The sequence below is a fragment of the Lepidochelys kempii genome, chromosome 6 (assembly GCF_965140265.1).
Source record: "Lepidochelys kempii isolate rLepKem1 chromosome 6, rLepKem1.hap2, whole genome shotgun sequence".
NCBI lineage: Eukaryota > Metazoa > Chordata > Testudines > Cheloniidae > Lepidochelys > Lepidochelys kempii.
The window spans coordinates 53,729,561-53,755,658 of NC_133261.1; the positions used below are offsets into that span (position 1 = coordinate 53,729,561).

At 42.7% G+C, this 26,098-nt stretch overlaps 2 protein-coding genes across 12 annotated transcripts in view; one reads left to right on the top strand and one right to left on the bottom strand.

Annotated features, from left to right (window-relative positions):
- Positions 1-706: 706 nt before the first annotated feature.
- Positions 707-2,308, bottom strand: RAG2 (recombination activating 2). The gene has a single exon (XM_073350666.1). It carries the CDS (start codon positions 2,306-2,308, stop codon positions 707-709), a length of 1,602 nt encoding a protein of 533 aa, XP_073206767.1.
- A 1,440-nt stretch (positions 2,309-3,748) lies between these two features.
- IFTAP (intraflagellar transport associated protein) overlaps positions 3,749-26,098 on the top strand; it is a 58,747-nt gene continuing 36,397 nt past the window's right edge. The window contains exons 1-4 of one of the 11 annotated variants that reach the window (XM_073348010.1): positions 3,757-3,866; positions 6,724-9,314; positions 13,072-13,210; positions 19,937-20,090. In XM_073348010.1, the coding sequence (XP_073204111.1) occupies positions 19,985-20,090 (106 nt within the window). In that variant the 5' untranslated portion in view covers positions 3,757-3,866; positions 6,724-9,314; positions 13,072-13,210; positions 19,937-19,984. Of the gene's footprint in view, positions 3,867-5,808; positions 9,315-13,071; positions 13,211-19,936; positions 20,091-22,106; positions 22,261-26,098 lie in introns of those variants that run through there. The other 10 variants (XM_073348011.1, XM_073348014.1, XM_073348012.1 and 7 more) reach the window with 10 other exon arrangements.

Genomic DNA, 26,098 nt, shown 5'->3' on the forward strand with positions numbered 1-26,098 from the left:
AATTCCAGCTGGTACTCATCTGTGGCTGCCCAGCACCTTTCAAAATCAAAATTAGGTCCAAAATTAGGTGCCCCAAAACAGAGGCTTCCCAAATTAGAGATCCCTTTTGAAAACTGGCCCTTGATGCCTTCATATTTTTGATACAATGGGCCTGAACTAACACTGCATTACTCCAATTTAATGAATTAAAATCAGACGACTTAAACTGATGTTAGATTAGTGTAAAACTGGAGCAATGCAGTCATGAATTAGACCTTATATTTCTAGTTCTACTGATTGAATAGATTGATTTGCAAAAGGAATATTGGTAACACTGTGCTTCCTTTTGGACCAGAGTCTAGATCATTTTTTACACAGGGTAGTGCCTTACTCTTCAAATGTTTTCTTTAAAGTCAATGGGGATATTTATGAAGTAATGTACTATTCTATTTGAGGAAGGCTATCTGAATATGATCCTATGTGTTTGTATAGTGCCCAACACAATGGGGCACTAATCATGATTAGGAAAACTGGATGCTACCACAATACACATAATAAACATCGATTTGTGAGCTACAGTAAACTGAAATAATCTAATAATTAAAATTAATAAAATAAAACACCATTAGGAGCTCTAATATTAAATTCTGTTGCCACCATCATTAACTATCTTTGGTTTGTGATTTCTTCATTTAATCCTAGCTGAACCTTAATCATTAGCTCAAATCTACTCAAATAACCTCCGAAGAAAAGATTTTTTCACTGGAGTTGCTATCTTCATGGATGTTTTTCTGCGCAATGGTTTCATAGGTTGTTTTTTCACAGGCAGAACCTTCTTTGGGGTTTGCAGCCCTCTAGCAAGATCAACATGCTCATTGCAGAAGTACTTGATATTTGCCTCTGAAAGACGTATGAGCATGCCCTCAGATAGGTCCATACACTGAGCATGGACCCAATGGCCATCTCCATTGGAACAGTAGATCATAGCTGGCTTGTTGAGTTCAGTCGAATAGAAAGGGACCCAAGTGTTGATGTCAATGTCACAGTTGGCAGAGCAGGTGATCCAGTAGCCTGTTTCTGATTCATCTTCTTCATCATCTTCATTATAGGTGTCAATATCATCATCATCAAAACTATTGGCTTCGGCACTAAAACAGAACTCCTCTGAATCTTCAAATGGAGTGGAGTCCCCTGGGTCTTCTGTAGATGTCTGACTGCAAGTTTGTGCAGCCTCCTCCTCCTCATCTCTTGCTCCTCCACATCTCAAAATGTAAAAGTAGTTTGCATCTGAAATTAGCTGCTTGTTGTCTCCCGGTATACCAAGCAATATGGCCCCATTACCCATATCACTACCAAACCATATCTTGCAGTGTTTAATATCTGGTGTCCACTCTGGGGTCTCCCTTTCCACAATCTCTATGTTGTTATCTTCTAAAGTGATTGTATTACAAAACATCCTCTTCTGGTTGTCACACTGGTAGCCCCCAACCATGACAAACTCTTTATCGCCAGTCTGAGTCACAAGAGCACTGGAGACAGAGATCCCCCCAGGCAAGATGGTGCAGCTCACAGATGGGCTGCCTAGTGGCAGGTCAATTTTTAGTCTGTATAAGTTGGGGGGTCTGATGTTATTTTCAAGAGAATGACCCCCTAGGATGTAGATGGTATCATTTCTGGCAATGGAGACATGGAAAGAAAGTCCATCCTGAAGCTCTGGAAGGATGTATGAGGTACAGCATCCAAACTCAAAATCAACCAAAAACACATGGGGCATACAGTCTACTACACTATTCCATTTTTCTGTGGTTCTTTGTCCAAGAGGGATATATGACCTTCCCCCAAATATAACACTCATGCTTTTACCTCGGCTATGAACTGTATTAATGGTATGACCATATCTGGCTTCAGGAACATCCCCAACTAACTCTTTCTCAGTGCATTTAAAGGTGATTTTCTTGCTAGGCTTGCATACTATACCCATAACATAAATCTTATCAGATAGTTCATTGTTTGGCGTTTTCCCACCATGGATGACATACTGGCATTTCTCAGACTCTGTTCTGCCCCTGACAGCGCAGACAGCAGGGTAACGGAGAGGGGGAAGATAGCAGGAATCCTTAGAGAAAAATGCAGGCTTCAATTTGAGCTCATTTTTTTTTAAGTCAAGGAGAAAAACTCCAGTGGGGCAAGATCTCTTTGGCCAGCCTTTCTGTCCAAAAAAGAAAACTTGCCCATCAAAATTCAGCAGAGAAAAGCCTGGCTGAATCAAGGATGAATTATTAATGGCTGATATCATTTGCAGGGACATTATGTCTGGTGATTGCATCATGGTACCGTCAATATCTGAAAAAAAAAAAAGATATAGAAAACCACATCAGGCACACTTTAAACAATGTCAAGGTGATCAGCTCGGTACCTGACTGATTGTAATCTTGGACAAACCATGTCAATTCTGTACCTCAGGATCCCCACCTATAAAATGGAGTAATGATATTTACTCAGCTTTGTAAAATGCTTTGAGATCTACAAATGAAAAGCGCAATATAAGAGCTATTAAAATCTAAATAAGGAATTATGCCAGAACTGGGTGAATATTGTAAAAAATTAACCCCTCTGAATATTTGACTGCATTTGTGACCCTTTTCTGTGAACTTACTAGGTAACAAGTATAACAGAGGGAATGGGGAGAGAATGTTCACTGAAAGGGTGAATATTGCAGAATGTTCGTGAAAGGCAAATTCTGAATTAGTAATCATGACTATCTGAACCAGAAACAGTTCTCAGAGTCATGCCCAGTCGGAGAACAGAAACATACCATGTGACTTACGTGTTCAATTAAAAGTTTGCATTTTGAATATCAACCCTACTTATAGGTGAGCTATAGACCAAGAATTAGTCACAGAAATTATTTGGCGCAATATTTTGAAAAACAAATTAAGCTGAGTAAATCACAATCTACAGAAATCTCCCCTCTCCACCTGAATCATCTGCAAATCAATTTGTTATGAATTTATTTGCTAGACTCTAACTAGGGTTGCCACCTGTCCAGATTGTCCCAGGATCATCCTTTTTTTAACATAGCAGCCCTTGGAAATCTGAAAGAGTGCTCAGTACATACTCCCAACTGTCCAGTTTTGTGGGCTCAGGATCATCCCAGGTGTCCTGTTTTTTTTGTACCTAGTGCTAACTACCACGTCATGGTTCACTGCATCAGCTTCTCCAGGATGTAGTTTCAAATTATTCTATAATTCAACAAGACTGAGCATAAACAAAATATTTCCTTAAAATGTATTCACAGGCTGAATTTGGTGCTTGGATAATAACTCTGGATTGGACTCTATAACTTTTGCATATGTTAAGTAACATTTACTCCATTGATTGGCACTACTCACTTGAGCAAATACCACTTGTGTGGGTAAAGGTGGGAGAACCAGGCCCGCCCTGGGCTGTTAGTTTGATCTTTAAATGGACACCATCTCTACTAAGTAACTAATCTCAGCCTGTTGGTTGGTTGGTTGCTGAGGTCAGGTTTTGTTGTATTTAATTACTGCTGATACTTCAAATGTTAATAAAGAATATTTCCCCTATTTGTTCACATTCCCAACCCCAATAGACCTATAGCAGAACCATTCTGTACCTACGCTGGCTACCAGCCGGGATTGCTTTTGAAGAGACACTTGGAGTCACAGCCCTTCTGGGAACTGTAGTTCTTTCTCTCTCGTTAGCTTCAATCTCCCAATAGGAACTGCCCGGCGGAGGGAACTACATTTCCCAGCAGCTGCGTGAGCCGGAGGACGGTGCCGCTTTGCCGTGGCCTCCGCAGAGTGGGTTTCAGGTAGGGGGTTGTCAGAGCCGGGGTGTGAAGGGTTCAGCTGCAGGCTCGTGAGGTGAGAGCAGAGGTCTGGTGAAAGCCGTGAGATGGGAGAGGAGGGAGGCTGCAGACCGATCTGGGCTCGGGAGACGCGCTAGGGCATGGGGGTGGCTAGACGGGGCGGGGGGGATCCCTCCCGGTGTTTGTCAACATCATGTCAGGGGCAGGGGCGGCTGCTCGACCGCCTCCCAGCTTCAGATCGCAGCGTGCATTGTCCCGGAGGCAGGGCAGTCCTGTCTGCTTTGGGCTCTGTTTCTGGCTCGGATGCTGACCTGGGACTGGGGGCAAGTGGCTGGGCTGCCTTTGTGCCTTAGTTTCCCCAGGGTAGCGTTCGCGAAGACATCACACTGCAGGCTGCACCCCTGGACAGGCGGAGGGTGTATCTCCTCTCCATTTCTCTCCCTGAAACTCCTAGTACACTCCGGGTGCCACAGAGACTGGTTTATTTTCCTTGCCCTATTTTGCACAGTGCACGTGGCAGAGCACAAAGGGGGCAGAGCACAAAGATCCTCCATATAGTTTGGTTCAGCAGTTCTCAACCAGTGTCCCGGGCCCCCTGGGGGGCCACGAGCAGGTTGAGGGGGTCTGCCAGCCAGGGCTGGTGTGAGATTCACTGGGGCCCAGGGCAGAAAGCCAAAGTCCTGCCACCTGCGGCTTAAGCCAAAGCCTGAGCAGCTTAGCTTCACGGGGCCCCAGGCAACTGCCCTGCTTGTTACCCCCCTAACGCTGACGCTGGTTTTTATATGCAGAAAAATAGTTGTTGTAGCTGTGGAGTTTTTATAGCATGTGGGGCGAGGGGGGGGGGGGGGGCTCAGAAAGAAAAAGTTTGGGAAGCCCTGGTCTGGGTTACAAAAACTTAAACACCAGTATGCTGATGGGAAAATCCAGTTTTGTAGGTTTTTCCTTTTTCACCCTAGTCATATTGTTTAGAACAGGGATCAGCAACCTTTGGCATGCTGTGTGTCAGGGAAATCCGCTGGCGGGCTGGGATGGTTTGTCTACCTGCAGCATCCACAGGTTTGGCCGATCGCAGCTCCAGGCCAATGGGGGCCGCAGGAAGCGGCACGGGTCCAGGGATGTGCTGGTCACCGCTTCCCGCAGCCCCCATTGGTTTGGAACAGCGAACTGCGGCCAGTGGAAACTGCGATCAGCCGAACCTGCAGATGCTGCAGGTAAACAAACTGTTCCGGCCCAACAGCAGATTTCCCTGATGGGCCGCTTGCCAAAGGTTGCCAATTTATTGTGAATTCTCAAATTTCTCAATGTTCAAATGGATTTTCACTGAAAAATATTACAGTACATCAGGTCTTTTGTGTGTATGGAGAACAGAGTCATTTTTGGACTGCCTGGACTTAAATGTTTCCTTACTCGCAGACTCCAGATTATTGAATAGGGGGCTGTGAATTGTAATCCGCAAGCAAGCATTTTATTTACTCTGCCACAGGTATCTTTCTGATGCCTGGATGGGCCAATATCATGTTTACGCCAAACTCAGTCCATATTCTAAATCAGGGATCGGCAGCCCCAGGCCAATGAGGGCCGCAGGAAACGGCACTGGTCAAGGGATGTGCAGCCCCCATTGGTCTGGAACAGCGAACCGCTGCCAGTGGCAGCTGCGATTGGCCGAACCTGTGGATGCTGCAGGTAAAACTGTCCCGGCCCACCAGCAGATTTCCCTGATGGGCCGCTTGCCAAAGGTTGCCGATCCCTGGTTTAGAATATGGACTGAGCTTGGCGTAAACATGATAGTGGCTCATCCAGGCATCAGAAAGATACTTGTTGCAGAGTAAATAAAATGCTTGCTTGTGGATTACAATTCACAACCCCCTATTAAATAATCTGGAGTCTGCGAGTGAGGAAACATTTAAGTCCAGGCAGTCCAAAAATGACTCTATTCTCCATACACACAAAAGACCTGATGTACTGTAATATTTTTCAGTGAAAATCCATTTGAACATTGAGAAATTTGAGAAATCACAATAAAAATACGGTAAAATTTATTTAAATGTGTGGGCCAAATTCATGTTAGACTTAATGTCACCATGTGGGTGTTATGAAGGTCCTAGAGGAGGAGGTCATAGTAGTTCAGGGAGGAATTTGACCCACAGTATCAAACTGCCTGTGTTCAGTAGCTAATCACCTTCTGTTTGGTTTGAAAATCCCAAGTTGTTTTTTGTTGGTTTTCATATTGTGCTCAATTTCTTTGTTGTTAGTATTTGTTATTTGCTTTTGTCATTCACTACCTGCTTCTTTGAGACAGGTTCTAATGGAATGTTTTGCATTTGCTTTCTTTATTCTAAATCCTCACTTTAAAATAATGTGTAAATTTACAAAGCATGTTGGAAAATAACACTGAAGGGTCCATTCTTCCATTCACCTCTGGGGATCAGAGAAATTAGAGATGGAAAAGATTGACTAATTTATTTGCAGCATCCTTTTGTCATAACAGGATTGTGCCATTCAATCATCGAATCATACAAATGTAGGGCTAAAAGGGACCTCTAGAAATCATCAAGGCCTGACCCCTGAGCTGAAGCAGGATTAAGTATATGTAGACCATCCCTGACAGGTGTTCATGTAACCTGTTCATAAAAACTGCCAGTGATGGGAATTCCACAAACTCCCTTGGAAGACGATTCCAGAGCTTAGCTACCCTTGTAGATAGAAAGTTTTTCTTAATATCTAACCTAAATCTCCCTTGCTGCAGATTAAGCCCATTACTTCTTATCCTACTTCAGTGGACATGGAGAACACAGGTTGATTGATTGAGGTGATGGCAGGCACAAACCTTGATAGAAACAGCTTGTTGGTTACAAGTTTTTTTGTTAAATAAACCCACTTAATTTTCCTTTCCCCTTGTCATCTCCCAACAGCAATTACTAGCTTGAATTCCAGAGATCTCACATCCCTCATGTCCAACATTAGACACCTGCATTCTGCATAAGTGAGCGGTTCAATGAGTAAAGGAGAGAAAGGTTTCGTATAAGAAGAGAGGGTGGTGGTTCAGGAGTGTTCCATGGATATGTTCCACGGGTAGGGGGCAAGATGGAAGATGATTGTGGGGGGAAATGGACAAATGAGCATTTGTCCTGGCACCATTGGTGGAGCAGAAGATGGGTGTAAGTAAAGCTACGATTTTTTCATGGAGGTCACAGAAGTCATGGAATCCGTTACTTCCAGCGACCTCCGTGAATTCAGCCTTGTCAGCCAGAAGCTGCAGAGTCCCCATGCCCCTGTGGCCGCGGGTGCCGGGGCTCCACGGAGTTCCCAGCTGCTACAGGCAGCAGGGTCACAGCTCCTGGCTGCAGCGGGCAATGGGGAGACCCTGCAGCTCCATGTGGCTATGGGTACTGAGGGCCCCGCAGAGTTCCCAGCTGCCATGGGCAGCGGGGCCGCAGCCCCTAGCTGCCGTGGATGTGGGGCCACAGCTCCTGGACTCTGTGTGCAGCGAGGGACCCTGGAGCTCCCAGCCAACACAGGCAGTGGGCCACAGCTCCTAGCCGCAGTGGGGCCGCCGCAGCTTCTGGCCGCCGCAGGGTGTGGGGGTTCCCCAGCTCTGAGCCGTCATGGTGCTCAGGGTCCTTCAGAGCTCCCAGCCTCCACAGGTGGCGTGGGTACCCTGGAGCTCCGAGGTGGGAAACTCTGGAGCTCCGAGCCCCCATAGGCGGTATGGGCACCCAGAGCTTGGAGCAGCCCCCACAGCTGCCCAACCCTTGCAGGTGGTGTGGGACCCCACAGCTGGGCTCCCTATTTTGTCAGGGTTATTTTTAGTAAAAGTCAGGGACAAGTCATGGGCTTCTGTGAATTTTTCTTTATTGCCCGTGACCTGTCTGTGACTTTTACGAAAAATATCCGTGACAAAATCTTATCTGCCCTTGTCTCTTATAGTTAAGGCTAAGTGGGGTGGGGGCAGAGTTATGTAGGCAGTGTTGCCAAATCTTGTGATTTTACTGTGATTGTTATGCTATCTAGTATTTTTATTAAACCCCAGCTTCAGGTCACGTGGTTTGATGAGAATCTCAGTTTTCATTTTAAAAGAAAAAGTAAGTTTGTAGCCCTCATAGTCGGAAGAAAATCGTGAGGGCGTGATCTGTGTGCACGCTAAAGGCTCAAAAGCCAGAAGAAAAATAAAAAGAACCTTGAATATATTACTTTTTAAAATCTTATGATTTTTTCGGGCTTGAGTCATGATTTTGGAATGCTTGGGACTGGCAATACTGTGTAAAGTGTAGAAAGTGGTAATAAGAAGCTTGAATTTGATGTGGTTGAGAAGGGAGAATACGTGGAGGGATTCAAACAGGAGTCTGTCTACATGAGGATAAAGAATAAAGGTGCTTTTTAAAACTGAGTTGGCTGAAATGATTTGAAACATCCTGTCGTGCCTAGTGGATACAGATCTGCATCTTTAAAATCATGTTGTGGGGGTTGTATTAGAACCTAGGGTGAGCCTGTGTTACCAACATGTCCAGCAAAAATGTCTTTGTTTTTTCAGAAATATCCACTGAAAAGCTTGGGATGTATAGTTTTCAGATAACTGTTTTTTTTCCTTAACTGTCTCCTCTTTGATTATAAATGCTGTTTGATTGGTCACCTAAGTCACATGATAATGTTTCTGCTCTCCAATTGGATGACTGAAGCAATTTAAACAGGAGAATAATGAATAATAAGCATTGCTATTTAGTATAAATTTTCAAATATATAATTATTTGGGCTAAAATTCAAAAAAAGTTTAGTACTCATAGCTGTTTTCACCAATACCTGGTAGCTGTCTGGATACTAAGTTGCAAATAATGAATGATATGACCCCATGAATCTAGTGAACCAAGTCAGCTTCTAGTCACAAACAGATTTGCAAAGCACTTTATATGCTGTTTGAACAGCTTTGATTAGCATGTTAGCCTGCTGACTCTCTAGAGTCTTAATTGGTAAATGCTCCCTCTGCTGTTTTCTCGAATTCTCCCCTCACTCTGCAATCACTGGCATCTTGGCAGGAACACAGGTGCTTAGTGCAGGGATTAAAAACTACTTCACAAGATTACATCTATTTTCCTCTCTGATGGTTTTGCCATTGCAGCATTTTGTTCAAAAAGATGAACCTAGGGCCTTCTGAAGGACCTCGGTCTAACCCCACAGCACACACCCAAGACTTGTAGGCTGAGAAGCAAATGTAACTCCTCAATTCTTTAGGATCAGATTCCTATCTGGACCCCCCAGACAGCTCTAGTCTAAACCAACCAACTACTGAGGCATGTAGATAACATTTCTCAAAGCTTTCTCTAACTTTGGCACCCAGAGTTTGTTTGGGTAAAACAATAAACGTATTAGACCTACCTGGCTGATGGAGGGTTTTTGCTTCCTCCTGAAACCTTTTGTTTGTAACGGGGATTCGAAAGCTCAGCACTTGTGGAATCTTCTGTGACTGCACAAAGAGGGGCTGTGGCATGGACAAGCAGGCAGGCAGAAGGTATGTATGCTTAGCTTGCAGATGTGCTCCTTAGTACTCCTCTAATGTGGCTAACTGTCTGTGACCGTTTTTTTTTTCTTCAGATGGTGCAAAAAGAAATCCATCTTGCACCTTTAGAAGTTTAACCTGTTCATGCCTAGCCAGCTCAGAGTGACAGTAGACATCTGTTATTTAGATTGTAAATTCATTGGGGGCAAATGCTGTTTTTTATTTGATATTTGTACAGTGACCAATCCAACGGGGTCTGATTTTTGTTGCAGCTTTTGGATACTACTATGTTATAAAGTCACTGCTAAATTCAAAGACAACGTTTGGAATTCTAATATCTACAAACTTAAACAATCCTCAACACTTTGATTGGAATAATTTTTTTCCCCTTGGAATTCTCAGGCTATAAATAGATTATGACATTGAAACTGAGTAAAAGAAGTAGTAAGTGCGCGCAACCCAGTAAGTGAAGGCTTAAACTCTGTTTCAAAGCCCTCTGAAGTCAATAGAAACTTTTCCATTGACTTCAAAGGACTCTGAATCAGGCTCTACAAGAATATTAGTACTCTGCACACTTCTGTGGCACTTTTAATCAGAGTTCCTTAGAATCCTTTTCACACAAACCGTAATTAAGCCTCCTTACTCCCCTGAGAATAGATCCCTTTTACAGATGGAGCAACTGGGGCTCTGAGAGGGTAAGTGACTTGCCTATATGATCACTCAGCAACTCAGTGTTCGCAGGAACAGTGTTCACAGCTGCCTCACCAGCTCCCTTCTGTGGTTGGCAAGGGATCATTTCAGCTACCACTGAAATACAGCAGCCTCTGAAGGTGGGACACGGCAGCTGTTTTACATCACAGAGCAACTCCACACAACAGTTAAGAACAATCTGGTATCCAATTAGGGTGACCAGATGTCCTGATTTTATAGAGACAGTCCCGATATTCAGGGCTTTGTCTTATATAGGTGCCTATTACTCCCCTCCCACTGTCCCGATTTTTCACACTTGCTGTCTGGTCACCCTATGTCCAATTGAAAGTGCAGTGGGAATTTAAATGGAAAGAGACTGAATTGGAATTTGGCCAGGACATCAGGGTGAATACACTTTTGTAAAAAGTGCCAGGAACCTTTAATGACTATAATGCAGACATAAGGGTGGCTTTATGTCTCACCTGATATATGGCACCTCCAGCAGCACAGTGTCCTGTAACATCCATGTTGATACATTGCTTCAGTGCTGACACTCGGAGGCCATCACATTAGTAAAGATGGACTTGAACCACAATGTTGAGATCCAGAATCGAACTTCCCCAAAATTCTGGGCTGTTCAGATCAGGTTCATTTCTATTCCAGTAGCACCTAGATGAGATTTGTCAGTTTTCCATCCAAGTATTGACCCAGCCTGACCCTCTTTAGTTTGTCTGATCAGAGGAAAAGTTGGTCTGACTGCAGAAGTGGTGCACAGATGTCAAAAGAAAATGTCAATTTTTTTCTAGTGCCTCGCCTCATATTTTAGATTCATTTTACTCTCCTTGTGTCAGTTAGTGTGTCTTGTCCTTAGAAAATGCTTGTCTTTCTGACATGATTAATTTGGCTCAGAGGAAAGGGAGGTTAAACTTTGCCTGCAACAGAATGCTAATTAGAAGAACTGCCTTACTGGATGAGAACAATGGTCTTTTTAGTCCAGTTGCCTTTCTCCACCAGTGATCAGCTCCTTCAGAGGAAGGGGGATGAAATCCTGCAATAGGTAGTTTTAGAGTCACCTGTCCACAAGGGAAATCAGAAGAATCCTGTACACATTTATGTGTGCTCAGTACACTCAGATTCCTAACATGAAAATGTTGGATTCTCCTCCTGAATTTGTTTGGCAGTTAAAGGCATAGCACCATACAAAAACTGTATCCATTTAATAGACCCATTCCTTTAAAAATAGTATTTTAATAAAATGAATTTAGATAGCAGGTCTTTCCCTGGTTACTTGATATCCTGGACATATTGTTTCAATTGGTTTATTTCTTCTACGGGAATTCCTTTGAAATATGTCTCTTACATTTAATACATGATCCTTCATTCCAAATGATTCCAAATTGCTTTACAAATTTCAAAAAACATCTGCCAATGACATGCAGTCACCTGTGAGGTGGAACTCATCAGTTGGCTAACCGTGCACTGCAGTAATATACAGCAGTTTGCTATGGAGAGTGAAGAATGTCTCTTATTCAATTGTCAGAGGGCTGTAGAGCTGACACTGGCTCTGGTGAAAAGTAACATGGTGTCCTGAATGACCTCAGAATAGTGCCCTTTAACACTATACCTTACTGGGCATCAGAGCTCTCCCTTGGGTATGGCAAATTGGGGTGACCACTCCGAGCCCCGGGCTTTGGGGGGCCCGGCGGGCCGCCAGTGCAACTGGCCATCGCCGGGCATGGTCGGTCCTGGAAGTGACGGATTCATCACTTTTGCTCCAGGCCCTGTACCTGCCTAGGGATGGCCCTGCTAGGCATTCAGCACTGACATGGGTTATGTCTAGACTGCCTACAGCAGCGAGTCTCAGAGACAGACTCGTGCTCCTGGCACCGGCGCTATGGCACTAAAAATAGCAGTGTAGACTTTCGGGCTCAGGCTCTGAAGCCCAGGGAGGGGGGTTGACCAAGCTCCAGGCCAAGATTCAGTGTCTGCACAGCTATTTTTAGCTCTGTAGTGGGAGCCCCATCAACTCACGTCTATTGACCCGAGCTCTGAACTCGCTGCTGTACTGTTGCTCACTGTATAGATGTACCCAATCTGAAAGAGTGCCCAACTGCATTCCCAACATTACCTTTTGAAGCAAATGAGGTTTCTTTGGAGGCCTCCCATACCAGAGCTGATGAAACCCACCAGTGCTTAGTCTCTGAGATCTGAAAAGGTCACACCTCATGGGACTGTGACTGCTGGTTTTAGAAAAAACAAGTTTGCTGCACAAGAAATTTACCCTTGTAGCCAGCCCAATTCTTTTCTTTCCCTAAATAATCTTTTAAGTAGGCAGCACTGTTAAAGCCATTTGGAATGCACAACAACTAATTAGGCACTGAACTCAGGCAAATATTTCCACAATCAAATGAGAGCAATATGGTTGCTTGCAGTTAAAGATCTTAGATAGCAGGGCATCTGCAAAGATGAGATTTAGGGCCAAGTATTATTAAAGCACAAGCAAATCCCAGTCAAGTAAATGGGTGCTGTACACATGTGCATCTAAAGACCTGCTCCTGCTCCCACTAAAGTCAGTGAGAAGCTTCCAGTGACTTCAGTGGGATCAGGCCCCTAGCTCTTGAAAATAGTTTGAACTGAAACAAGAAACATCCAAGAATCATTTGAAAGTTTTTCTCCTTCATAACTGAAACATCCATGCTTTGAGTTCGTTCATATAGTTCAGTTGATCTGCACCTGCTCATAACCAGAGGCTTGCTTAGGGTCTTCTTTAAAGTTCATTCCAGGAGCTGCTGTCTAGTTGCAGGTGGCTGGGGGTGGGGGGAGGAGGTAGGTAGGGCAGGATTGTAACACAAGGAGGGGCGGGAGTTTTTCTGTACAACTGTAGTGTTGCAATCCAACCAATATGTGAAACTGCTATAGAGGAATGTAGTTTTTAAAAAGTTGTTGCTCCTGTCTTGAGAAAGTTAGGGATCCCTAAGCATGACCCCTCTTATATCTCTTTTATTCTCTGTTCTCTTGAGGTACCATGCTGTAGTGACTATTATGATATATGGAATCAATTTAAGCTCTTCTTCAACAGGAAGAAAAAAGCTACAACTACAGACAAACAGGCTTCCATTCAGCTTGAGTTCCAGCTTTGTCTCTGTTGTTTACCAGGGACCACACCCTGTTTGGAACTATACAGCACATAGGACCATCTAGTGGCTGAATGATTTACTGTGAGTAAACATATTACAGCGACTGCCATTCTGGCCAAGGTGGATGGACCACAGCTTTCCGAGGAGTTTGTCACTGAGGTTCTTGAGCTGTCCAGTAGGCAGGGATAGGACTGTGAAATGCAGGGTACTTATGACCCATCTGTCAATTGCACCATGTTATGAAGCACACTTGCTTAATTTAGACTAACATTTACTTCTTCCCTACAGAGACCTGATGCTAACTCATTGTTTATTTCAATAATAATAATATTGTAGCAAATCCATAGCCACCTAAGACTTCATGGTGACCTCCATGCTGATCACCATTGTGACAGTGCGGACAGAACTCAGACACTCTTGCTTCAGAAGCATAGGCTAAATGAGAAATGTCTGTATGTGTTAACAGTATAGGGTCCATGAGGCACACTTCAGCTGTCCTGATTCTATGCAACAGAGGACAGTGGTACATTATCCTCATTAAGGAGGTCATAGCAATATCTATATCCAACTATCTATCTAATAATCTATGGGATTTCTATGGTATTCATGTCAAAGGGGTAAATTGTGACATTACAGTCTGCCCTGTGTAAGGGACAGCATATCGTTGCACAGCCACTAGAGGAGCCTGGGAGGGACAGTGTTACTCAGGGAGGTACGATCTCCCTTCTGGTCATACTGCTGCTCTGGGGAGGGAGTAAACGGCATTAGGTCTATACCTGCTACAGAGTATGTTTCCCAATTTGCCAGCGTAGCTATGTAGCCAAGGCTTCATCTATACCCCACCATGTCCCGCCCAACTGCATGAGGAATGGAGGTAACAGACTTTCCTGGCCTGATTCCCCTCCTACGCTGCTGCATGCCTTGCTTTCCTTTAGCCCCTATGGTGCCACCCTAGCCAGGCCACAATTCAGCCCAAAGGAAGTTCCTTGCATGGAAGTTTTGCTGGTGCAAGAGCAAAGTTAGTAAGTTTTACTGATGAAAGGTGCTATAGAAATGTATGTGGCTTATCACTGTCATCTAGGCTGGAAGAGAACAGATTTTGGTTTTATAATCTGGGTATCTCCAGGAGCTTTGGAAAACAATGATTGAGTCCGATACAGGTAGTGGAGTGACTGTGTAGGGGAATGGATCAGGCACTATACAGTGAAAACAGAGCATCAGACATTAAACTAATACAGTTGTGGAGCCTGAGACATTCAGATTTAGATGATAAACTCTTCAGGACAGTGACTCTGTCTTCCTGTATCTCACCATGCATCTAAATAGTGCTCTATAAATAACTATACTAATTAATTACTTGTTTTGATTGAGAATGATTGTTGATAGATCCAAATTCCCAGCATTGGAATGTGACTTTTCCTGTTGTATGAAAATCAAAGAGACTATACCACATAATGCAGTGGTGGAATATTTATTTCTGAACGGTAGAATTATGTAGGATTTTTCTATGTGTGGTTGGGCACTGCTGCTTTTTCAGTTTACAAATTTGTAAGTTCATTTTGCTTTCACTGGTTTAAAAAATATAATGGCTTTAAAAATCATAATGAAGTACTCAAAAATGCTGTATAAAACAAGAAATCCATGTTTCATAGCTACTACATTTTTCATTGTTTAGTAGAATTAATAACTGTGTAATTGAAATCATGCTAATACTCAGCCAACTTGCTTCTGGGATTCACTGCAGACATTTCTGGTCTGGTTTATACAGCTGAGAGGAAGACTACATTTTGGGAAATAAAATTGATTCTGCACAATCTGCTGATGATCAGCAAGTCTTAATGAATGATAGCTTGAAGTGACCTCATTACTGTAACTTGGATGGATGAGCAGGAAAGGAATGCAAATTTTTCTAAAAGAAAAAAATTGGTTTCTGCTTCATCATTTTCAGAAATTCTTATTCTGTTACTATTCATAAGAATGTAAAAACAACCATACTGGGTCAGATCAATGGCCCACCTAGCCCAGTATCCTGTCTTCTGACAGTAGCCAGTGTAGATACTTCAAAGGGAATGAACAGAACAGGGCAATTATCAAGTGACCCATCCCCTGTCATCCAGTCCCAGCTTCTGGCAGTTGGAAGTTTAGGGACACCAGAGCATGGGGTTGCATCCTTGATCACCTTGGCTAATAGCCATTGAGGGACCTATTCTCCATGAAATTACCTAATTATTTTTTGAACCCAGTTATACTTTCCCTACAGAGCTTCTAACAAGTGGAAAGAATTCAGGAGTCGTTGACATCTGCTTCCCCCAAGGAGCAACTTCATAACTCCTTTGATGTATTGGAGGGACCGCCTCTGCGGAGAAAAAGGATGATATCAGTCACCATGGTCCATTCAGGCCTTGTTCTCATTATTAAGACTGTCAGCAACAGCAACATTCCACTAGGAATTGGACTAATTCTCCAACATATTTTACATAGGCAGCCAAACAGCTGTCATGCAACAGTGCCTTTTGGCTGATACCAACCTGAGCTAGATTTGAACTGGTGACCTAGCAGTCAAAGTTCCCCCAAGCCAAGGGCTCATCAGGCTGGTGTGATTCAGGCACATTCATGTCATAGCTAACAATACACAAGGGAGTGATGTAGCCAGCATCATGTCCAACTGCCCTAGCCCAATAGATCAGGTATCTGTTTTACAGCTGGGTGAACTGGTGGTGGCCTTTCACTGTGAGATTGAGCAAGACTCACTCATGTCTCTCAGGACTGTCATTGAGCATCTTACCGCTCAGCCATCCTCCTTTGGAAGGCTCTGTATGCCCCTATTCTTCCTTCAGTGTGATTCTCTCCTCTGCAACACAAAAAATTGACTTCAATCCCTGCCAACTTTCTGGTTCTGTGTTGTCTCTTTTCCTCTAGATTGGGTGGAGGTACCACAGCGTAACAAATCCTTAAAAAGTTGCATCCCGAGAAATATGGCACATCAAATGTAGAAATCCTGAAGGATTCTCAAGCATCAGGAGATCCAGAATGTTAAGCTAAGGGAAACTCAGTTGCTTTGTTGATATGAGTTCAGCTCGGTGCCTCTTGTATATTGTGAATTGTATGAATGCACTAGCCTTTCGCTTTTGGAGAGAAGGGTTCAGATATGGGTTAGCTCAAAAATGAAAATGAGAGTTTGCTGGTCAGCCTGGTTTCCCTTGTTTGCACCACAAAACTTCTGCACAGGGCTGACACAGTCTGAAACAACTGATGGTCTTTATTTAAGAGAGACACGGGACTGGTGTAGAAGGGATGCAGCAGGAAGCCACAATGGAGTAAAAATATGCCAGTATGAGAATGTAGGTAGATAGTGTTGGGACAGTTTTCCTAACACATTTCCAGTCATGTACAACTTGTCAATTTCAAGAATGGTAATAGTCCAAGTCTCAACCCTTATTATCCAGACCCATGCAACGTAGAACCCCAAACTTCTCCAGAGTGACTAGAATTAGAATGAACAGATCATTTGGGTGTAGAATCCACATGCAAAGCTATCTGTATATTTCATGATCTGGAAAACTGGAGGTTTTTTATGATTGATAGAACCTTATGCTTCTATAAAGAATCCACCTGATTCTTCCTAGTCACCAACTCCTAATGTTACTAGGCCTGCAGTAGACCCCTGGAAATTTAGGGAAAGTTTGTATCCAGATTGAAACACTACATCTTGGGCCTAATCTTTAGTTCAGGGATCAGCAACCTTTGGCCCACGGCCCACCAGGGTAAGCTCCCTGGTGGGCCGGGCCAGTTTGTTTACCTGCCGTGTCTGCACGTTCGGCTGATCGCAGCTCCCACTGGCCGCGGTTTGCTGCTCCAGGCCGAAAGGGGCTTTGGGAAGTGGCGGCCAGCACATCCCTTGGCCCGCGCTGCTTCCCGCAGCCCCCATTGGGGATTGGGAAGTCACTGATGAACACAGCTGGTGTCTTAGTTTGGTAAAGAGTTACAGTGACTGGGCAACAAAATGGCAGATGAAATTTAATAATGATAAATGCAAAGTAATGCAAATTGGAAAGCGTAATCCCAACTATACATATAAAATGATGGGGTCTAAATTAGCTGTTACCACTCAAGAAAGAGATCTTGGAGTCAATGTGGATAGTTCTCTGAAAATATCCACTCAGTGTGCAGCAGTAGTCAAAAAAGCGAACAGAATGCTGGGAATAATTAAGAAAGGGATAGCTAATAGGACAGAAAATATCATGTTGCCTCTATATAAATCCATGGTACACTCACATCCTGAATACTGTGTGCAGATGTGGTCCTCCCATCTCAAAAAGGATATATTGGAATTGGAAAAGGTTCAGAAAAGGGCAACAAAAATGATGAGGGGTATGGAATGGCTTCCGTATGAGGAGAGATTAATAAGACTGGGACTTTTCAGCTCGGAAAGAGACGGCTATGGGGTGATATGATTGAGGTCTATAAAATCATGACTGGTGTAGATAAGGAAGTGTTGTTTACTACTTCTCATAACACAAGAACAAGCGGTCACCAAATGAAATGAATAGGCAGCAGGTTTAAAACAAATAAAAGGAAGTATTTCTTCACACAACGCACAGTAATCCTGTGGAACTCTTTGTCAGAGGATGTTGTGAAGGCCAAGACCATAACAGGGTTCAAAAAAGAACTAGATAAAGTCATGGAGGATAGGTTCATCAATGGCTATTAGTCAGGATGGGCAGGAATGGTGTCCCTAGCCTCTGTTTGCCAGAAGCTGGGAATGAGCGACAGGGGATGGATCACTTGATGATTACCTGTTCTGTTCATTCCCTCTGGGGCACCGGGCACTGTCCACTGTCAGAAGACGGAATACTGACCTAGATGGACCTTTGGTCTGACCCAGTAGGGCCATTCTTATGCTCTTACCTTATGTTCAAAAGTTGGGAACCACTGGTCTAAGATACTAGCATATAATAGAGCAAAGGGTCATTAGGAGAAATTGGCTGTATTCCCAGCTTTACCACTCGCTCACTGGCAAATCACTTTAACTCACTGTTTGTAAAAGGGGGATAATATTTCTTGGCACCTACCACCCAGGAGGGTTGTGAGTTGAATTCATTCATGTTTGAAAAGCACGTAGAGATCCTTAGCTAGAAGGTGCTGCAGAAGGGCAAAGCATTGTCATTCGTATTTAGATCTTAGATTAACAAATGAGGTTCTTTCATAAGTTCTTACAAGTTTTAGCCTTTTGCACAGTGATATTTACTTAGAGTAGTGACTCTAATAACTGAAGAGTGATGAAAAAAATAAAAAAAAAGCATTGCTTCCCCTTGAAAACCACTAGAATTTGCATAAACCACGTTGTCCGTCTGGTAAATGATTGTCTGCTCTGTCAGTGCCTAGAGTGGTTAATATTAGCTTGTTTTTAGTGAAACTTAAAGTTCTGTGTTTTGGGCTCTATGTGTTTCGGTTTATTTTAAACTTCAGAACAATCACCTCCTGTGACAATCAACAGCACGACAGAGTTAGATTTCACGGTTATTTTGATGCTGTGGTTTGGATGTTCTGGGTTTGCTTTAACTGCAAATCCAACATAAAGGGATAAATAAACGTAGCCCCATTGAGATGAACGGTAGTATTGCCATTGACGTCAGTGGAGCAGGTTTTCACCTCTAAAGTTATTTCTTAACGCCCCTGAAAATTAACAACCGCATTTCCAAAAGGCAAGAAGGCATGGGCAGCGTGAAAAAAATTGTGCATAATTGCACGCTTAATATGCATACACATCTATAAAAATTGTGTATACAAACTGGGTAGTTACACATGCACAGCTAGGCTCCCACATGGCCACTTGAGTGTGGGTCTGCCGTAAAATGTAGAAATTACTGTATGCATGTGTGCACGCTAGCCTGGATTCCCTCCTTTAGGTAATCGGGTCCCATATGTACTGAATTTCCATAATAATAATACATAGCACTGTACAACATTAACTTCAATGTAGTTGAAATGCAACTGTCTCAGGGGCTGTCACTTTCCCTATGCTCTATTGAAAGAGTCAAGATCAGTTGGAATGCTGCAGCTGTCTAGCCAGAGTGTTAAATTCCTGGAGACGGGCAGAGCATTGTCCATGGAGGTCCCTTGGCATTTATTCTTTGCCTTCCACAATGTGTCCCTTCTGCTGATTGGGGCCTTTGTGTTCTACCTCAATACAAATAAATAATAATGTAATATCACATTCTTCCAAAGCTTGGTTTAGTGGCTTTGAGAATATAGTACAAGATGCACCTATGAAATGAGCTGGTGGATTCAGTCCAAGTTCCCTGTGTACACATGTCCCTATCATTAAAATCCAGCACCACAACTAGTGCTAAGTGGCACCCTCTCAGCAAAGAAGGTAAGGGTTGGACAGGCAGTATGACTGAACTACTTAGACATAGTCCCTCCTGAACAGGATGGAAGCACTTTGGTAGGACGTTCTGGGAGATACAAGCACTGTTGCGCTTCCCATGTAGTACCTGTTCTATGGATAGACACTTTCTTTCTCCCAGGATTCAGATAGGCCACTACTTGTCATCTAAATGTGCCTGAAATAACTATGGCTCTAATCCTACAAAAGCCTTTCCCTGTGCCTCCCAGGAACCCCAGTGAAGGAATCACGGCCTACAGAAGGAGAGAAAAAGCTGATTCTCTGAATTCCAGTGCTTACCTGCTCTATGCTAACTAGAGAAACTCCCTCTGAAGTTAAAAGACCCTCTGATTTGTTTTCTGCCTGCAGAATAAAAAAGGCTTTGTTATTATATATAGTTCTCCCTTTTTTCATTGCAGAAGAATCCGCTTAGAACAGGTATGCCTGTTTGACTGTCATGGTTGTGGATGATGGAAAAGCAACCGTCAAACAACAGTATCCTCCAGCGGTTTATTAATAGCCAGGAGCAGACATATGAAGAATTTCTCAGCATGTTCACTTATCTTTGGAAAGGTATGTCAGCTTCTAGAGTTTCCCATAACAAATTATATTGAGAAAGGAAGAGAGAGTGTAAGCATAAAGAGAAGCAGTGTTATCTAGTGGATAGGGTGCTCTACTGGGTTCTTGCCTGGGTTTTGCCACTGGTTCTGCCACTGACCTACGGTGTGACCTTGGGCAAGTCACTTCAACTCTCTGTGCCTTAGTTTTGTTAGTGCCACCTTTTGTTTGCCGTATCTATTTAGATTATAACCTCTTGGGGGCAGGGACTGTCTCTCTCTCTGTATGTACAGTGCCTAGCACGATGAGGTCTCAGTCTCGGTTGTGTTTTTAAGATACAGTGCCGGTGGAATTCACAACCATACTGCTACCCACAACTTTACGTCACTTGCTTTATAGGCTGTTGGTTTTGACATAATGCTAGATGTGTATTGTAAAAAGTTCTGAATCTTTGTTGGGCATGCAGTTCCGTGAGTTTAGGAAGGTAGAAGATTGCAGGCTGCTTGGAAGAGTGCAGGCTAGACTTTCCAACCCTGGGTGACATCAGTGGAAGGTGTGTGCGTTCAGCACCTCTGAAATCAGATCATTGTTATATAGGTCCCCTAATATGGATTTATTTCAGAGTAGCAGCCGTGTTAATCTGTATCCGCAAAAAGAAAAGGAGGACTTGTGGCACCTTAGAGACTAACAAATTTATTTGAGCATAAGCTTTCGTGAGCTACAGCTCACTTATGCTCAGGTGCCACAAGTCCTCCTTTTCTTAATATGGATTTAGTTTTCCCATGTTTGAAAATTTTGACCACAAAGTATAGTGCATTTCACTGAATTCAATTGCCGGTTGGTTTGACTTTCTGATTGATTTGATCAACCCCTCAGGAACAATGTTAATAAAAATAGCAAAACTTTGTTCCTTTATTTTGATCAATTTTGACCACATTAGTCAGATTTTATTGGGTGATTCAATACCTGTCTTGAGTTTATCACTAATAAGGAGGGGACCAAAAATTTGAATGCACGAAAGATAAAGAACCCAAGGAAGATACACAATAATAAAAGATGCCTTGTGACTCATGGTTAGGACTATGATTTTGGCATGGAAATTATTCAAATTCGTGCTTTCCATGGCCACTGTAAAGTTTGTGAAATCTTGGAAATGGCTGCTAAAAACACATTTGGCTGGGTCCCCAAACCAAATGGTGTTTCGAACTGCTGCACAGCGGCGCAGGTTCAGCCTGTCTGCCACTCCATCTCCATGTAGGAGGGGTGGAGGTGGGGGTGGGGCCAAACCTGAGTGGTGCCGTGACCCAGTAAGACAAGTCACAATGCCTGGTGCGGGGAGCTGGGCCCAGCCCTTCGGTACAAGAGCTGCTGCTGCAGGGTGAATGTGTGATGGGCTCTCTCTCCAATCCCTTACCCTCTGGGTCTCACCTTTCACTATCTGCACTGTATTCCTGTGTATGCTGTAGAAAAAAACTATATTGTTTGGTGACCTTTCTGGGACTTACTGTTTTTTTTCCTCCCTCCTCTCTGCTGTGAAATTTACTAAAAATTTCCTTACTCATGGTTGTGTTATTCAGACACTCTGATTGGCTTATTAATGCTGATTACATGTGTTCTGCAATCTGTGTTATGCACTGAGCTGGTCATATGGATAACTTAGATGGACAATTGATAAGGAAGGATTTGATTATGGTGAAGGAAGACTAGTGAATGAAAAGCTAAAGTGTTTCTTCAGACATTCATGCTTTCTGAATGAAGTAAGCATAGCTGGTGGAGCTGAAACAGTCTTCGAGATCCAAACACCCACAAACTCTAGCAAAGTTCAGATCTGGATTCAAACTCTATAGCTCAGGCTCGTCACTGGTAAAAACTGCACCCCTGGGTTCTTTAAATTAGCCTTACAAAATGAGTATGTCAATTTAATATTCCCCAATTACATTGCTCTTGGCCACAGCTTTCTATTAAGAGTGATATTTTCATCTTATTCCAGAAGCAGAGTATTTTCCAATTACACCATGCGGCATGCTCCATTGATTGGCACTCAGAACCCTGCTCTGTCCTTGTCTGTCAGGCAGAACTGAGTGTCATTCACAGGCACGAGAGCAGAAAAATCAGTCGGGAAGTGGAAACAGTCTCAGCAGTGCTTCCATGCCAGCCTTCCCACTCCCAGAAGACTAGCGAGAAGGTGAGACACTGGCGGTATCAGATAAGAGGGTTAATACTAGGGTCTGGTCTGAAACAAACTTCTTTATGTACAGCTGTTACACTGGGGAGAGCTCAGATCCAAGACTCAGGGTGCATATCGCTTGCAGAAAGCCACAGCATGTACTTCATTCACCTTGGTTCTCAACACAGCATCTGGCTCTAAATGTGTGTATAAAACGTATCTGAAGTTCTAGCTGAAATAAATGATTGTACCAGCCCAGGAAACTGCATTTCTAAACAAAATAACTTGGGTTGCTCCCCCCCCACCCCTTTCAGAATACCCAGAGGCACCGGTTCACATTATAAACTAATGACCTGCAAAAATTCCACTTAAAGCACAAAGCCTTAAGAGCTGGAACAGTGCAAAAATGCATTTTAAACTATTTGACTCCTATTTTCTTTCTTTGGAAATCAAAATCGTGAAAAAGAGCCATTTGGATTTAATGAAAAGGGCAACTGGGGTAGCTCAAGGTATATCTGACAATGAAGCTCAGAGCTTTTCGCTTCTAGGTCAGCACCAGTTCAAGTCCCTTGTTCGGCCAGATGTAAAAATAAAAGACTGCTGATGTTTTGCACATTTATTTGTATGATTAAATTTGCATGCACTGTAAACGTGATTATACTTTTGCAAACCAGGCATGTACATGTGAAAATTCCTAGTTTGTGTCTGCAGTCTCAGTAATTTCACATATACATTTTTAGACCTCTAAGTATCTATTTACATACTCAAATATGCCCTTGTGTGTGCAAATTGAGATACTTAGGTATACACACATTCTTAAAATGTGGACTATGGACATCTTTTTAAAAACAATTTTTCTTGCAAGTGGTCCCCATTTAATGGCTCTTTGGTGGTCAGACTGCTGGGAAATTAGGGGAACAAATCACAGAGAGTTACTTGGGTCCCATTGGTATCTCAGGGTGTCTGTGTGTTTAGATACTTACTCATGCTGATTCTTGTTCATGTGCATGGGGTCAAACTGCCTTCCTGATTTGGGGTCAGGAGAAAATTTTTCCTAGAGGTTTTTTATTTTATCACTCAAGCATCCTGTAAGGCTCTGTCTGCCTATTATTAATACATTATTTTGTCCTTATTTGCTAAGCATCAGTAGCTCCAACAAAACACTGAAAAATGGATAATCTCTGTCCCTGGGAACTCATGATCTAAACAGACAGGCAAGACAAAATACACTGGGAGATCCAGAGGAAGGGGCCTTTCGGCAAGTATGTCACCCAGGAGTTTCCCATTGTATGCATGTAGGGGTCATCTCTTGGTTTTGTATTCCAAAACCTGTTTCTTGGAATTGTAGAAAGCGGAGTATTAATGGACCTTGGTACTTCCTATTTTCTATGGCTATGATAAAGGCTATGATCCCAATAAAAGGAAACTAATATTTTATAATACTGTCTATATATATATCTGAATGTGTGATGTTACCCTCTATTGGCTGCTCTACAGGAAGGGTAGAGGATCTATTACTACTCCTAGTTAAGGAAATTCTCCTTTAGCTCAAGTGGTCCAGGTCTATAGTTTTGGAGTGGAAGGCTAAGATTCTTGGCCTGTTTCCACAGTTTTGTGTGATTTATGTAGTGGTAACTCTGTCTGTTGTAAGTAGCCCATGGAGCCATGGTAACTTGCTTGGGGAAAAAGCCAGGTGTTTAGTACAAGAAATTAAAAATTTTTAATTTTGGGATTCCTAAGCAGAGCTAGCTTGAATCGATATTACTACATGCATACTACTGGTGGCAGTGTGAGGGTTCAAGAAACCAAGTGTCATACCTCACTTCTACCAGATCAGATAACAACAGCAGATGGTTAAATGTCATTTAAAAAAGAGTGAACTCAGCATTTTAAAGGTCAGCATTCCTACAAAAGATGACCTAGATTTTTTTAATATATCATCTTTTAAAAAATTGAGAATACATGGCAGCACTCCATGCTTAATTGGTAGAGATTGTAATCATTTTTATTGACCCCTATAGTGGGTAGACACTTGAAGGCTAAATTGCAGTTCCAGTAAGTCCTATGGTTTTCCTGTGAATTACTGTCCCAGGTATCTCCTTCATCCTAAAGATAGCATTAACAAGGGGCATGTAACGTTTAGGGCATTGATGGACCTTCAGACAGGCAATATAGTCTAGTGGTTAGTTTGTTTCTGGTAAAAAGAAACTCCTGTGTTTTCCTTGAAGGGCTCTCAGAAGCTTCAGCATGGGCAGAATACAACTGCCTGCTTATATAATGGGATTTGAGTAAATCCATAATAAAGGCAGTGGAAAGCAACATTCTTTTATAGATAATATTTCTTTTAACGTATTTGTTTATATTTTTCCGAGTTTCATTGTAACCTGTTGTGCTCATGCTAGTATATGCATTTCTTTTGATTCGTTTGCACTTAAATTTTTAATATATAATTGATGAAATAGAAATAAAAAACTAACATTTATTTCCAGGCTGTAACAGCTATGTGGATACAATGGGCTGTAATAGATTCATATTGCATATTGGACCTTTCTATCTTAAGTTTCAGTGCAGAGCAAATATTAACAACAATACTCTGATAGTGCAATTGGACCCATTTGGATGGACTTTCGTGGCTTGGCGAAATCCCCTTGATGTCAGTGGAGCTCTGCGTGGGTACAGAGATCCAGTTGCAGGATCAGGGCCTGAGTTAGAAGCATGCGAAAAGCGGGTTTACAATAGAACTGGTGACACAGCTGTATTTAGGTTGGAAGATGAGTGATATTTTCAATACTGACCATTCGATAGAGCTGATTTATGCCCCACATCTCTTTCAATTTGAGCAAAAAAAGTCACATATTTTAACTGCCTTTTCCAGCTTTAAAAACATGTTTTGAAATCTGCTGGTACAAAATAATAAGACAGCATCTGCTTGTTTTTCTAACTTCAGAGTGGAATGGGAAGTTCACTAGAGCAGAAAATATCTTCTTCCTCCCTTCCACAGAAACACGGAGAAAAATTAGAAATGGTCCAAGCTGCAAAATTTGCATCTGGATTTTAAATCACTCTTCTGAAAATGTGGAGGTGTTTTGATCCAGCATCTGGATTAGCCTGTTATATATAGAGAGGCTGTCAGTAGTTAAATTCTGATCTGAATTTGAATTTGAGGATGTTTGGATACTGTGTTTAAGTTTAGTCCATTATAAGAACAAGGAGTCCTTGTGACACCTTAGAGACTAACAAATTTATTTGGGCATAAGCTTTCGTGGGTTAGAACCCACTTCACCAGATGCATGGAGTGAAAATACAGGAGCAGGTATAAATACATGAAAGGATGGGGTTGCTTTACCAAGTGTGAGGTCAGTCTAATGAGATAAATCAATTAACAGCAGGATACCAAGGGAGGAAAAATAACTTTTGAAGTGGTAAAAGAGTGGCGCATTACAGACAGTTGACAGGAAGGTGTGAGTAACAGAAGGGAGAAATTAGTATTGGGGAAATTAGGTTTAGGTTTTGTAATGACCCAACCACTCCCAGTCTTTATTCAGGCCTAATCTGATGGTGTCCAGTTTGCAAATTAATTCCAGTTCTGAAGCTTCACATTGGAGTCTGTTATTGAAGTTTTTTGTTGAAGAATTGCCACTTTTAGGTCTGTAATCGAGTGACCAAAGAGATTGAAGTGTTCTCCGACTGGTTTTTGAATGTTACAATTCCTGATGTCAGATTTGTGTCCATTTATTCTTTTTCATAGAGACTGTCCGGTTTGGCCAATGTACATGGCAGAGGGGCATTGCTAGCATATGATGGCATATATCACATTGGTAGATGTGCAGGTGAATGAGCCCTTGACGGTGTGGCT

What these genes read in the sequence shown, in the direction of transcription:
- RAG2 (XM_073350666.1), bottom strand. Translation starts at nt 2,308, where the DNA reads ATGATGCAATCACCAGACATAATGTCCCTGCAAATGATATCAGCCATT.